The sequence below is a fragment of the Staurois parvus genome, unplaced genomic scaffold, assembly GCF_062004578.1.
Source record: "Staurois parvus isolate SC_StPar_1 unplaced genomic scaffold, SC_StPar_1.0 ptg001207l, whole genome shotgun sequence".
Classification (NCBI taxonomy): Eukaryota; Metazoa; Chordata; class Amphibia; order Anura; family Ranidae; genus Staurois; species Staurois parvus.
The window spans coordinates 487,651-502,742 of NW_028319003.1; the positions used below are offsets into that span (position 1 = coordinate 487,651).

Below are 15,092 nucleotides of genomic sequence, written 5' to 3' on the forward strand. Positions count from 1 at the left end.
TATTGAGGCTGGCTGATTGGGATCTATTGTTGTGGGGGATCTATTGTTGCAGGGGGATAAATTTGATGGGATGGATCTACTGTTTAGAGAGGGGTCTATTATTGCTGGAGGATCTATTGATGCTGGCTGATTGGGATATATTGTTGCAGAAGAATTAATTATTGATGGGATGGATCTATTGTTTGGAGAGGGGGTCTGTTATTGCTGATTGCTGGAGGGTCTATTGAGGCTGGCTGATTGGGATCTATTGTTGTGGGGGATCTATTGTTGCGGGGGGATAGATTTGATGGGATGGATCTACTGTTTAGAGAGGGGTCTATTATTGCTGGAGGATCTATTGATGCTGGCTGATTGGGATCTATTGTTGTGGGTGAATAAATTATTGATGGGATGGATCTATTGTTTGGAGAGGGGGTCTGTTATTGCTGATTGCTGGAGGGTCTATTGAGGCTGGCTGATTGAGATCTATTGTTGTGGGGGATCTATTGTTGCGGGGGGGGTAAATTTGATGGGATGGATCTACTGTTTAGAGAGGGGTCTATTATTGCTGGAGGATCTATTGATGCTGGCTGATTGGGATCTATTGTTGCGGGGAATGAATTATTGATGGGATGAATCTACTGTTTGGAGAGGGGGTCTGTTATTGCTGATTGCTGGAGGGTCTATTGAGGCTGGCTGATTGGGATCTATTGTTGCGGGGAAAACTATTGTTGCTGGGTATAAATTATTGATGGGATGGATCTATTGTTTGGAGAGGGGGTCTGTTATTGCTGATTGCTGGAGGGTCTATTGAGGCTGGCTGATTGAGATCTATTGTTGCTGGGTATAAATTATTGATGGGATGGATCTATTGTTTGGAGAGGGGTCTTTTATTGCTGATTGCTGGAGGGTCTATTGAGGCTGGCTGATTGGGATCTATTGTTGCGGGGAATTAATTATTGATGGGATGGATCTACTGTTTGGAGAGGGGGTCTGTTATTGCTGATTGCTTGAGGGTCTATTGAGGCTGGCTGATTGAGATCTATTGTTGTGGGGGATCTATTGTTGCTGGGGATAAATTATTGATGAGATGGATCTACTGTTTAGACAGGGGTCTGTTATTGCTGGAGGGTCTATTGAGGCTGGCTGATTGAGATCTATTGTTGCTGGGGATAAATTATTGATGGGATGGATCTACTGTTTGGAGAGGGGGTCTGTTATTGCTGATTGCTGGAGGGTCTATTGAGGCTGGCTGATTGAGATCTATTGTTGTGGGGGGTCTATTGTTGCTGGGGATAAATTATTGATGGGATGGATCTTTTGTTTGGAGAGGGGGTCTGTTATTGCTGATTGCTGGAGGGTCTATTGAGGCTGGCTGATTGGGATCTATTGTTGCGGGGAAAGAGTAATTGATGGGATGGATCTACTGTTTGGAGAGGGGGTCTGTTATTGCTGATTGCTGGAGGGTCTATTGAGGCTGGCTGATTGAGATCTATTGTTGCTGGGGATAAATTATTGATGGGATAGATCTTTTGTTTGGAGAGGGGGGTCTGTTATTGCTGATTGCTGGAGGGTCTATTGAGGCTGGCTGATTGAGATCTATTGTTGCGGGGGATCTATTGTTGCTGGGGATAAATTATTGATGAGATGGATCTACTGTTTAGACAGGGGTCTGTTATTGCTGGAGGGTCTATTGATGGTGGCTGAGGGGAGATGTGTTGTTGTGGGGGGATCTATTGTTGCTGGAGGGTTGTCTATCTCTGAGATCAGGTGGAACCAAGGGACAGTGCTCGGGGGTGGGCAGGGGGCGGAGCTAGGGGGTGACTTGGAGAGATAGAGTATATATATATATATATTATTATGAAATATATTGATTACGGCCACATTGTAGCATTTCATAAACATGTCAATATATTTGGGAAGAATATTTTCTATATATTTCAGGTCTATCTCTCCCCCATGTGGGGTGTTGCTGCTTTTTACTAATCATCTGATTGTTCCTTCCTCCTGACGGATCGTTCCCTCTGTACGGAGCTCTGTGTGGTTTACCAGCACAGAGCTCTGGGCTGTGATTGGACACAGCCGATCAGCAGGTGCCGTCGTCCTTGAATCATTGGCCGGGATTGGCTGACACACTCTCGCTGTGTACAATCACAGGGGAGTAGGCGGACGGGGGAAAGCCTGACGAACCCCGGAACAGTCCCTGTAGCTGGCCACCCCACCGCCGGCATTCGGTTATAGACAGATTTGGATCTCCTCCCGAGGAAGTGAACAGGGGTTCCCGAAACACGTTGAGTTTTCAGGTGCTCCGTATTGCCGCCTGGAACGTCATCGTGTAGGACCACTCTAACCATCAATGATGGAGAAATAACTACCAATCAGCTGATTGATCATTTTAATTACGTTTTACATATAACGAGATTCGTATCTATTGATCAAAGGAAACCATGGAAACCTCCAGAAGCTAGTGGGTGGAGGGGTGGAGGCCTGGATCTGCACATTCATGGGAGCCTGACCAATCCCAGGCAGGAGGTCCTGGCCAGGTGGGAAGACCGATCCGTAAATATGAGAGAGCCATGCCGGCAGGGGAGTTTGGTGGAAGATGGATTGCTGAGGGTGCTGGTGTGTAGCCTGGGAGGGGACCCTGGAGATGATGGGGTTCTGCCTCCAGGCTGGAGGAAAAGAAAGGAGGCTGACAGAGGGAACTCCTGGGTGGGGACCCTGGAAATGATGGGGTTCTGCCTCCAGGCTGGAGAAAAGGAAAGGAGGCTGACAGAGGGAACTCCTGGGAGGGGACCCTGGAGATGATGGGGTTCTGCCTCCAGGCTGGAGGATAGGAAAGGAGGATGACAGAGGGAACTCCTGGGAGGGGACCCTGGAGATGATGGGGTTCTGCCTCCAGGCTGGAGAAAAGGAAAGGAGGATGACAGAGGGAACTCCTGGGAGGGGACCCTGGAGATGATGGGGTTCTGCCTCCAGGCTGGAGGATAGGAAAGGAGGATGACAGAGGGAACTCCTGGGAGGGGACCCTGGAGATGATGGGGTTCTGCCTCCAGGCTGGAGGAAAGGAAAGGAGGATGACAGAGAGAACTCCTAGGAGGGGACCCTGGAGAAGATGGGGTTCTGCCTCCAAGCTGGAGGAAAGGAGGCTGACAGAGAGAACTCTTGGGAGGGGACCCTGGAGATGATGGGGTTCTGCCTCCAGGCTGGAGGAAAAGAAAGGAGGCTGACAGAGGGAACTCCTGGGTGGGGACCCTGGAAATGATGGGGTTCTGCCTCCAGGCTGGAGGAAAGGAAAGGAGGCTGACAGAGAGAACTCCTGGGAGGGGACCCTGGAGATGATGGGGTTCTGCCTCCAAGCTGGAGGAAAGGAGGCTGACAGAGAGAACTCTTGGGAGGGGACCCTGGAGATGATGGGGTTCTGCCTCCAGGCTGAAGCAAAGGAGAGGAGGCTGACAGAAGGAACTCCCGGGAGGGGACCCTGGAGATGATGGGGTTCTGCCTCCAGGCTGGAGAAAAGGAAAGGAGGATGACAGAGGGAACTCCTGGGAGGGGACCCTGGAGATGATGGGGTTCTGCCTCCAGGCTGGAGGAAAGGAAAGGAGGCTGACAGAGAGAACTCCTAGGAGGGGACCCTGGAGAAGATGGGGTTCTGCCTCCAAGCTGGAGGAAAGGAGGCTGACAGAGAGAACTCTTGGGAGGGGACCCTGGAAATGATGGGGTTCTGCCTCCAGGCTGGAGGAAAGGAGGCTGACAGAGGGGTCTCCTGGGAGGGGACCCTGGAGATGATGGGGTTCTGCCTCCAGGCTGGAGGAAAGGAGGCTGACAGAGGGAACTCCTGGGTGGGGACCCTGGAAATGATGGGGTTCTGCCTCCAGGCTGGAGGAAAGGAGGCTGACAGAGGGAACTCCTGGGTGGGGACCCTGGAGATGATGGGGTTCTGCTTCCAGGCTGGAGGAAAGGAAAGGAGGCTGACAGAGGGGACTCCTGGGAGGGGACTCTGGGGATGATGGGGTTCTGCCTCCAGGCTGGAGGAAAGGAAAGGAGGCTGACAGAGGGAACTCCTGGGAGGGGACCCTGGAGATGATGGGGTTCTGCCTCCAAGCTGGAGGAAAGGAAAGGAGCCTGGCAGAGGGAACTTATGGGAGAGGACCCTGGATATGATGGGGTTCTGCCTCCAGGCTGAAGCAAAGGAGAGGAGGCTGACAGAAGGAACTCCTGGGAGGGGACTCTGCTCCATCCTGGAGGCAGAACCCCATCATCTCCAGAGTCCCCTCCCAAGAGTTCCTTCTGTCAGCCTCCTCTCCTTTGCTTCAGCCTGGAGGCAGAACCCCATCATCTCCAAAGGAGAGGAAGCTGACAGAGGGAACTCCTGGGAGCGGACCCTGGAGATGATGGGATTCAGCCTCCAGGCTGGAGGAAAGGAGGCTGACAGAGGGAACTCCTGGGAGCGGACCCTGGAGATGATGGGGTTCTTCCTCCAGGCTAGAGGAAAGGAAAGGAGGCTGATAGAGGGAGCTCCACCACCTTACATTCCACCAGGGGAAGGACAGCCTGCAAGCTGGCTCAGTGAAAGGCCTGAATGCAGTTTACCCAGAGCTGCAGGATACAAGGACAGTGTGAGGACCTCTACACCCCCCCCCCCCCCCTCTGAGGCCTACAGGAGAGAAGGCTGTTGGGTGCAACACTTCACCAGCTCTCCCTGGGACAGCACTGCAGGCTTGTCTTGGAATCTCCTGCTCTAAGATAGTCTTCAAAAGACAGCCAGGTGGATGGGCATTTCCTAGCTGGGGTCTGAAGAGAATTCACTTAGAGGGACCACGTGCTCCTCACGGGGACTGTACTAACGATTCACCAAGAGACAGTGCCACTCTGCCTGGAGTAGACAGTTCAGGATCTGCCTTTTGTACAGAGTCAGGAGGTTTGTCCTCAGTCATTACTGCAAGTCAAGTTGGGTGTCCCAAATACCCCTAAACCCTGTCCACGTTGTTTATCCCCCCAAAAAAAAACAACAAAAACAAGCCCATGGACTGGTGACTGACTCTGAGTGGAGTCTGAAAGTGCGTGTTGCCTGTCTGTGCAGGATATAAGGGGGGACCCAATACTCAGCGGCTCCTTCGGAGGTGAGACCTTCATATATCTTGACGTAGGGATGGAGACACATTGCTAGGTGCACCAGAACACAACAAAACTCACTTGGCCTTAGTTGGGCTGCAAACAAAAAACAGACATCGAATCATGAAAACAGCAATGTGGTGGACAACAACATTTCGTGACTTCTTTAGATTCTTCTGGGTTGCTCTTCGGTCTTAGTCCCGGGCTTCTGATTGCAGAGTCCGCATGATGGTCCCACCATCCAAGTGACAAAAAGCACCCATCTAATTCAGGGCAAGGTGAACCAACGATCAAGGATAATAACTCATAACTCAATAATAATCATGGCCACCGTAAGGTCCCACCATCCAAGTGACAAGAAGCACCCATCTAATTCTGGGCAAGGTCAACCACCGATCAAGGATAATAACTCATACCTCAATAATAATTATGGCCACTGTAAGGTCCCATCATCCAAGTGACAAGAAGCACCCATCTAATTCTGGGCAAGGTCAACCACCGATCAAGGATAATAACTCACTACGAAGACGATAAAACGTGAAGGTGCGATGAGGGTTAGTGAGACACAGTCTTGTTCTTCTAGGATTTGGTGAGGCTTCCTTGGATCTCTTTGACTCCCAACCCATAAACAAAGGGATTTGGAGAAACTGGGGTCATGTGGTAGACGGCACTAACCATGTTCTGAACATCGGGGGTAATTTGTGAGTGTACTCGTGGTATGATAGATGATATCAGTGCAGTTAGGTAAATAATCATGGCCACCTTAAGATCCCACCATCCAAGTGACAAGAAGCACCCATCTAATTCTGGGCAAGGTGAACCACCAATCAAGGATAACTTATTCCTCAATAATAATCATGGCCACCGTAAGGTCCCACCATCCAAGTGACAAATGGCACCCATCTAATTCTGGGCAAGGTCAACCACCGATCAAGGATAATAACTCATAACTCAATAATAATCATGGCCACCGTAAGGTCCCACCATCCAAGTGACAAATGGCACCCATCTAATTCTGGGCAAGGTCAACCACCGATCAAGGATAATAACACACTACGAAGACGATAAAACGTGAAGGTGCGATGAGGGTTAGTGAGACACAGTCTTGTTCTTCTAGGATTTGGTGAGGCTTCCTTGGATCTCTTTGACTCCCAACCCATAAACAAAGGGATTTGGAGAAACTGGAGTCATGTGGTAGACGGCACTAACCATGTTCTGAACATCGGGGGTAATTTGTGAGTGTACTCATGGTATGATAGGTGATATCAGTGCAGTTAGGTAAATAATCATGGCAACCGTAAGGTCCCACCATCCAAGTGACAAGAAGCACCCATCTAATTCTGGGCAAGGTCAACCACCGATCAAGGATAATAACTCATAACTCAATAATAATCATGGCCACCGTAAGGTCCCACCATCCAAGTGACAAATGGCACCCATCTAATTCTGGGCAAGGTCAACCACCGATCAAGGATAATAACTCATAACTCAATAATAATCATGGCCACCGTAAGGTCCCACCATCCAAGTGACAAATGGCACCCATCTAATTCTGGGCAAGGTCAACCACCGATCAAGGATAATAACACACTACGAAGACGATAAAACGTGAAGGTGCGATGAGGGTTAGTGAGACACAGTCTTGTTCTTCTAGGATTTGGTGAGGCTTCCTTGGATCTCTTTGACTCCCAACCCATAAACAAAGGGATTTGGAGAAACTGGAGTCATGTGGTAGACGGCACTAACCATGTTCTGAACATCGGGGGTAATTTGTGAGTGTACTCATGGTATGATAGGTGATATCAGTGCAGTTAGGTAAATAATCATGGCAACCGTAAGGTCCCACCATCCAAGTGACAAGAAGCACCCATCTAATTCTGGGCAAGGTCAACCACCGATCAAGGATAATAACTCATAACTCAATAATAATCATGGCCACCGTAAGGTCCCACCATCCAAGTGACAAATGGCACCCATCTAATTCTGGGCAAGGTCAACCACCGATCAAGGATAATAACACACTACGAAGACGATAAAACCTGAAGGTGCGATGAGGGTTAGTGAGACACAGTCTTGTTCTTCTAGGATTTGGTGAGGCTTCCTTGGATCTCTTTGACTCCCAACCCATAAACAAAGGGATTTGGAGAAACTGGAGTCATGTGGTAGACGGCACTAACCATGTTCTGAACATCGGGGGTAATTTGTGAGTGTACTCATGGTATGATAGGTGATATCAGTGCAGTTAGGTAAATAATCATGGCAACCGTAAGGTCCCACCATCCAAGTGACAAGAAGCACCCATCTAATTCTGGGCAAGGTGAACCAAAGATCAAGGATAATAACTCATACCTCAATAATAATTATGGCCACTGTAAGGTCCCATCATCCAAGTGACAAGAAGCACCCATCTAATTCTGGGCAAGGTCAACCACCGATCAAGGATAATAACTCATACCTCAATAATAATTATGGCCACTGTAAGGTCCCATCATCCAAGTGACAAATGGCACCCATCTAATTCTGGGCAAGGTCAACCACCAATCAAGGATAATAACTCACTACGAAGACGATAAAACTTGAAGGTGCGATGAGGGTTAGCGAGACACAGTCTTGTTCTTCCAGGATTTGGTGAGGCTTCTTCTGATCTCTTTGACTCCCAACCCATAGACAAAGGGATTTAGAGAAACTGGGGTCATGTGGTAGACGGCACTAACCATGTTTTGAACATCGGGGGTAATTTGTGAGTGTACTCGTGGTATGATAGATGATATCAGTGCAGTTAGGTAAATAATCATGGCCACCTTAAGATCCCACCATCCAAGTGACAAGAAGCACCCATCTAATTCTGGGCAAGGTGAACCACCAATCAAGGATAACTTATTCCTCAATAATAATCATGGCCACCGTAAGGTCCCACCATCCAAGTGACAAATGGCACCCATCTAATTCTGGGCAAGGTCAACCACCGATCAAGGATAATAACTCATAACTCAATAATAATCATGGCCACCGTAAGGTCCCACCATCCAAGTGACAAATGGCACCCATCTAATTCTGGGCAAGGTCAACCACCGATCAAGGATAATAACACACTACGAAGACGATAAAACGTGAAGGTGCGATGAGGGTTAGTGAGACACAGTCTTGTTCTTCTAGGATTTGGTGAGGCTTCCTTGGATCTCTTTGACTCCCAACCCATAAACAAAGGGATTTGGAGAAACTGGAGTCATGTGGTAGACGGCACTAACCATGTTCTGAACATCGGGGGTAATTTGTGAGTGTACTCATGGTATGATAGGTGATATCAGTGCAGTTAGGTAAATAATCATGGCAACCGTAAGGTCCCACCATCCAAGTGACAAGAAGCACCCATCTAATTCTGGGCAAGGTCAACCACCGATCAAGGATAATAACTCATAACTCAATAATAATCATGGCCACCGTAAGGTCCCACCATCCAAGTGACAAATGGCACCCATCTAATTCTGGGCAAGGTCAACCACCGATCAAGGATAATAACACACTACGAAGACGATAAAACCTGAAGGTGCGATGAGGGTTAGTGAGACACAGTCTTGTTCTTCTAGGATTTGGTGAGGCTTCCTTGGATCTCTTTGACTCCCAACCCATAAACAAAGGGATTTGGAGAAACTGGAGTCATGTGGTAGACGGCACTAACCATGTTCTGAACATCGGGGGTAATTTGTGAGTGTACTCATGGTATGATAGGTGATATCAGTGCAGTTAGGTAAATAATCATGGCAACCGTAAGGTCCCACCATCCAAGTGACAAGAAGCACCCATCTAATTCTGGGCAAGGTGAACCAAAGATCAAGGATAATAACTCATACCTCAATAATAATTATGGCCACTGTAAGGTCCCATCATCCAAGTGACAAGAAGCACCCATCTAATTCTGGGCAAGGTCAACCACCGATCAAGGATAATAACTCATACCTCAATAATAATTATGGCCACTGTAAGGTCCCATCATCCAAGTGACAAATGGCACCCATCTAATTCTGGGCAAGGTCAACCACCAATCAAGGATAATAACTCACTACGAAGACGATAAAACTTGAAGGTGCGATGAGGGTTAGCGAGACACAGTCTTGTTCTTCCAGGATTTGGTGAGGCTTCTTCTGATCTCTTTGACTCCCAACCCATAGACAAAGGGATTTAGAGAAACTGGGGTCATGTGGTAGACGGCACTAACCATGTTTTGAACATCGGGGGTAATTTGTGAGTGTACTCGTGGTATGATAGATGATATCAGTGCAGTTAGGTAAATAATCATGGCCACCGTAACGTGGGCACCACACGTGTTCAAGGCTTTCTGACGAGCTTTCCCAACAGCGATCTTCAAGGCCTTGTAAAGAATGGTGGAGTAGGACAGCAGAATAAGGCTGACATCAGTCACCGTCACCAAGATTCGGACCATGAGGCCTACAGCTTGCGGTTTGGAGGTATCTCCGCAGGCAAGACTCAGGAGCCCCGCGTTCTCACAGACAAAGTTCAGAATGATGTTGGACTTACAGAAGTAGACACTGGCGGTCAGTATAACCATTGGAGAAATGAAGAGGGTACTCCTCGCGATCCCAGCAACAGACAACTGGACCAGAAATCTCGTGGTCATAATATCGTTGTATCTCAGTGGTCTACAGATGGCTATGAACCTGTCCAGGGCCATGGATAGCATAACGCCAGACTCAAAAAGAGACATGAAGGAAATATAAAAAATCTGGATGAGGCAGCCGGCCAGAGTAATCTGGTTCAAATCAAACGTCAAACCCACCAGAAACTTCGGCAGGACGGAGGCTGTGTAACAAACGTTAATGGTCAATAGAAGGGATATAAGGGAGTACATGGGTGAGTGGAGGCTCGGTAGAACAAAGATTCGGTGAATGACGAAGAGGTTGGCAGTCATGATGATGATATATATCACGGTAAATGGAATTATTAGCAATCTCCTGTTTTTTATTACGCCGGGAAATCCAAAGAGGACAAATTCTGTGTAGGAAATGATGGTCCCATTCTGGGTCAATCCTTCCATGGTGGGAATAATGAGGCCTTCAAATCATGAGCTATGTCTGAAGGAAACACAAACAGGGAGATATGACATGAGATGTATGGATGAGACATTACTCGGCTAATGAATAGAGATTAAGTCTGGGTGAGGACAACCCAACCACACCAAGTGGCTAATTTACACTGGAAGCTCGGGACAGATTGTCCAGGTCTCTGTTAGTCTGATATTGGTGTTTAATGGCTATCCCAAACCCAGCCTGATGTCCATTACACCTTGGCTCAGCCTGATGTCCATTACACCTTGGCCCAGCCTTAGGTCCTTTACACCTTGGCCCAGCCTGATGTCCATTACACCTTGGCCCAGCCTGAGGTCCTTTACACCTTGGCCCAGCCTGATGTCCATTACACCTTGGCCCAGCCTGATATCCATTACACCTTGGCCCAGCCTGATGTCCATTACAACTTGGCCCAGCCTTAGGTCCTTTACACCTTGGCCCAGCCTGATGTTTATTACACCTTGGCCCAGCCTTAGGTCCATTACACCTTGGCCCAGCCTGATGTCCATTACACCTTGGCCCAGCCTTATGTCCATTACACCTTGGCCCAGCCTTAGGTCCTTTACACCTTGGCCCAGCCTTAGGTCCATTACACCTTGGCCCAGCCCGATGTCCATTACACCTTGGCCCAGCCTTAGGTCCTTTACACCTTGGCCCAGCCTTAGGTCCTTTACACCTTGGCCCAGCCTTAGGCCCTTTACACCTTGGCCCAGCCTTAGGCCCTTTACACCTTGGCCCAGCCTTAGGTCCATTACACCTTGGCCCAGCCTGATGTCCATTACACCTTACCCAGCCTGATGTCCATTACACCTTGGCCCAACCTTAGGTCCGTTTACACCTTGGCCCAGCCTTAGGTCCTTTACACCTTGGCCCAGCCTGATGTCCATTACACCTTGGCCCAGCCTTATGTCCATTACACCTTGGCCCAGCCTTAGGTCCTTTACACCTTGGCCCAGCCTGATGTCCATTACACCTTGGCCCAGCCTGATGTCCATTAAACCTTGGCCCAGCCTTAGGTCCTTTACACCTTGGCCCAGCCTTAGGTCCTTTACACCTTGGCCCAGCCTTAGATCCTGTACACCTTGGCCCAGCCTTAGATCCTGTACACCTTGGTCCAACCATGCTGAATACGATACTCTCTACTATAGTGCTGGTTCCTGGAAACCAGTGGAGAGAGAAATACGAAGCTCAAAAATGAATTTTCTGAAAGCTGGGCTGGTTTATCCCATAGAGACAATGGCCTAGAACCAATATTCCGATCAGCTGGAGGAAACATCGAAGATAATAGAGTAATTTGTATAAGGCGGGCCTTAGAGAAATGGGGAGCAGGTCCAACCTTCTATAGAATGACTTTCTATTGTAGCCACATCTCTAAGGCCCAGTCTACAGTCCTGAATATTGTGGGGTGGAAGCACCTACCTGTCAGCCAGTCATGATTCTGTCCTGTGTGGAGTTCTCCCTACGACCAGAACAATGACACCGGTGATATCGATGGACGGGACGGGCTGCCGGGAGTATTTATTCGCTCTGGAATCCCTGTGGGATCGCCTGACTCTAATGACTGTCATTCCAGAGCTCCCCAGACACAAAGGAGACCTGAATGACGACAATTATCCATCACATCCAGCTTAGACCTGAATTATTAATTCGCTGGAAGATTGTTCGATGTGATTTGAGATCTAAGCACCAATGAAGGGGAACTATTCCCCCCACTGACACATTGTTTACTCTCACAGCAGAGGAGTAATATTTCACCAACACCCCTTTAAGAACACGTCAAAGCAGTAAAATTGTAGGCGGGGGAGGGGGGATTTTTGGTGCTTTGACCAATAGAGTCACAACCATGTGACACAAATATATAGAAACCATCAGATGACATTTCATGGAGCAAGAAACTATGCAAAGGCTGCCAAGAGGTTCCCGGTCCTCATAAATATATATATATATATATATATACACACACAGAGTGCCTTGAAAAAGTATTCATACCCCTTGAAATTTTCCACATTTTGTCATGTGACAACCAGAACCGTCAATGTATTTATTGGTATTGGATGTGATGGACCGACACAAAGTGGCCCATAATTGTGAAGTGGAAGGAAAATGAGAAATGGTTTCCAACATTTGTGACCAATAAATCTGTGAGAAGTGTGGCGGCATTTGTATTCAGCCCCCTTTACTCTGATCCCCCTAACTAAAATCTAGTGGAACCAATTGCCTTCAGAAGTCCCCTCATTAGTACATAGAGCCCCCCTGTGTGTCATGTGATCTCAGTATACATCCAGCTGTTCTGTGAAGCCCTCAGAGGTTTGTTAGAGAACATTAGTGACCAATCAGCATCATGAAGGCCAAGGAACACACCAGACAGGTCAGGGATAAAGTTGTGGAGAAGTGTAAAGCAGGGTCAGATTATAAACAATCTCCCAAGCTTTGCCCATCTCACGGAGCACTGTGTTCAATCCATCATCCGAACATGGGAAGAGTACGGCACAACTGCCAACCTACCAAGACATGGCCGTCCATCTACACTGACCGGCCGAGGAAGGAGAGCATTCATCAGAGAAGCAGCCAAGAGGCCCATGGGAACTCTGGAGGAGCTGCAGAGATCACAGCTCAGGGGGGGAATCTGTCCTCAGGACAACTATTAGTCGTCACTCCACAAATCTGCCTTTATGGAAGAGTGACAAGAAGAAGCCATTGTTGGAGGAAAGCCAGAAGAAGTCCCGTTTGCAGTTTGTGAGAAGCCATGTGGGGGGGACAGCAAAGGTGGAAGAAGGGGCTCTGGTCAGAGGAGACCAACATCGGACTTTACGGCCTAAAAGAAAAACTCTATGTGTGGGGGAAAACTAACACTGCACGTCACCCTGAACACACCATCTCCACCGTGAAACATGGTGGTGGTAGCATCATGTGGTGGGGATGCTTTTCTTCAGCAGGGACAGGGAAGCTGGTCAGAGTTGATGGGAAGATGGATGGAGCCAAATACAGGGCAATCTTAGAAGAAAACCTGTTAGAGTCTGCAGAAGACTTGAGACCGGGGCGGAGGTTCCCCTTCCAGCAGGACCCGAAACATCCAGCCAGAGCTACAATGGAATGGTTCCGATCAAAGCATCTTCATGTGTTAGAATGGCCCAGTCACAGTCCAGACCCAAATCCATTGGAGAATCTGTAGCCAGACCTGAAAATTGCTGTTCCCAGACGCTCTCCATCCAACCTGACAGCTTGAGGGATTCTGCAGAGAAGAACGGGCAGAAATGTCCCTCTCTAGATGTGCAAAGAGACATCCCCAAAAAGACTTGCAGCTGGAAAGCAGCCAAAGGGGGTCCTACAAAGTATTGACTCCGGGGGGCGAATACAAATGCCGCCACACTCTTCACAGATTTATTGGTCACAAATGTTGGAAACCATTTCTCATTTTCCTTCCACTTCACAATTATGTGCCACTTTGTGTCGGTCCATCACATCCAATCCCGATAAATACATTGTAACATAACAAAATGTGGAGAATTTCAAGGGGTATGAATACTTTTTCAAGGCACTATTATATATAATGTATATATACACAGCTCCAAAAAATGAAAGGCAGACTTTGTAACCCAAGTCTAGCATCGAGTCCCTGAACCTCCTGGGATATGGATCGTGTTCATGAAATTACCAACAGGTGCACTAGATGGGCAACAATGAGACAACCCCCAAAACAGGAATGGTTTTACAGGTGAAGGCCACTGACATTTTTCCCTCCTCATCTTTTTTGACTGTTTTTCACTAGTTTTGCATTTGGCTAGGGTCAGTGTCACTACTGGTAGCATGAGGCCATACCTGGACCCTACAGAGGTGGCACAGGCAGTCCAATTCCTCCAGGATGGCCCATCAATACGTGCCATTGCCAGAAGATTTGCTGTGTCTCCCAGCACAGTCTCAAGAGCATGGAGGAGATTCCAGGAGACAAGAGCATGGAGGAGATTCCAAGAGATGAGAGCATGGAAGAGATTCCAGGAGACAAGAGCACGGAGGAGATTCCAGGAGACGAGAGCACGGAGGAGATTCCGGGAGAGAAGAGCACGAAGGAGATTCCGGGAGACAAGAGCACGAAGGAGATTCCAGGAGATGAGAGCACGGAGGAGATTCCGGGCGACGAGAGCATGGCGGAGGTTCCGGGAGACGAGAGCATGGAGGAGATTCCGGGAGACGAGAGCACGGAGGAGATTCCAGGAGACGAGAGCACGGAGGAGATTCCGGGAGACGAGAGCACGGAAGAGATTCCGGGAGACGAGAGCACGGAGGAGATTCCGGGAGACAAGAGCACGGAGGAGATTCCGGGAGACGAGAGCACGGAGGAGATTCCGGGAGACGAGAGCACGGAGGAGATTCCGGGAGACGAGAGCACGGAGGAGATTCCGGGAGACGAGAGCACGGAGGAGATTCCAGGAGACGGGAGCATGGAGGAGATTCCAGGAGACGGGAGCACGGAGGAGATTTCAGGAGACAAGAGCACGGAGGAGATTCCAGGAGACAGGAGCACGGAGGAGATTCCAGGAGACAGGCAGTTCCTCTAGGAGGGCTGGACAGGGCCGTAGAAGGTCCTTAACCCATCAGCAGGACTGGTATCTGCTCCTCTGTGCAAGGAGGAACAGGATGAGCCCTGCCAGTGCCCTACAAAATGACCTCCAGCAGGCCACTGGTGTGAATGTCTCTGACCAATCAGAAACAGACTTCATGAAGGTGGCCTGAGGGCCCGACATCCTCTAGTGGGCCCCTGTGCTCACTGCCCAGCACCATAGAGCTGGATTGGCATTTACCATTGAACCCCAGAATTGGCAGGTCCACTGGTGTCCTGTGCTCTTCACAGATGAGAGCAGGTTCCTCCTGAGCACATGTGACAGACGTGAAAGGGTCTGGAGAAGCCGTGGAGAA

At 48.9% G+C, this 15,092-nt stretch overlaps 1 protein-coding gene across 1 annotated transcript; it reads right to left on the minus strand.

The window, feature by feature from the left end:
- Positions 1-9,190: 9,190 nt before the first annotated feature.
- On the minus strand, positions 9,191-10,266 carry LOC149438198 (olfactory receptor 52K2-like). Its single transcript, XM_089660147.1, has one exon. The coding sequence runs from the start codon at positions 10,145-10,147 to the stop codon at positions 9,191-9,193; it is 957 nt and encodes a 318-aa protein (XP_089516273.1). The 5' UTR covers positions 10,148-10,266.
- Positions 10,267-15,092: the final 4,826 nt, after the last annotated feature.

Bases quoted from the DNA above. Each gene is read 5' to 3' on its own strand.
- LOC149438198 (XM_089660147.1), bottom strand. From the start codon at position 10,147: ATGGAAGGATTGACCCAGAATGGGACCATCATTTCCTACACAGAATTT.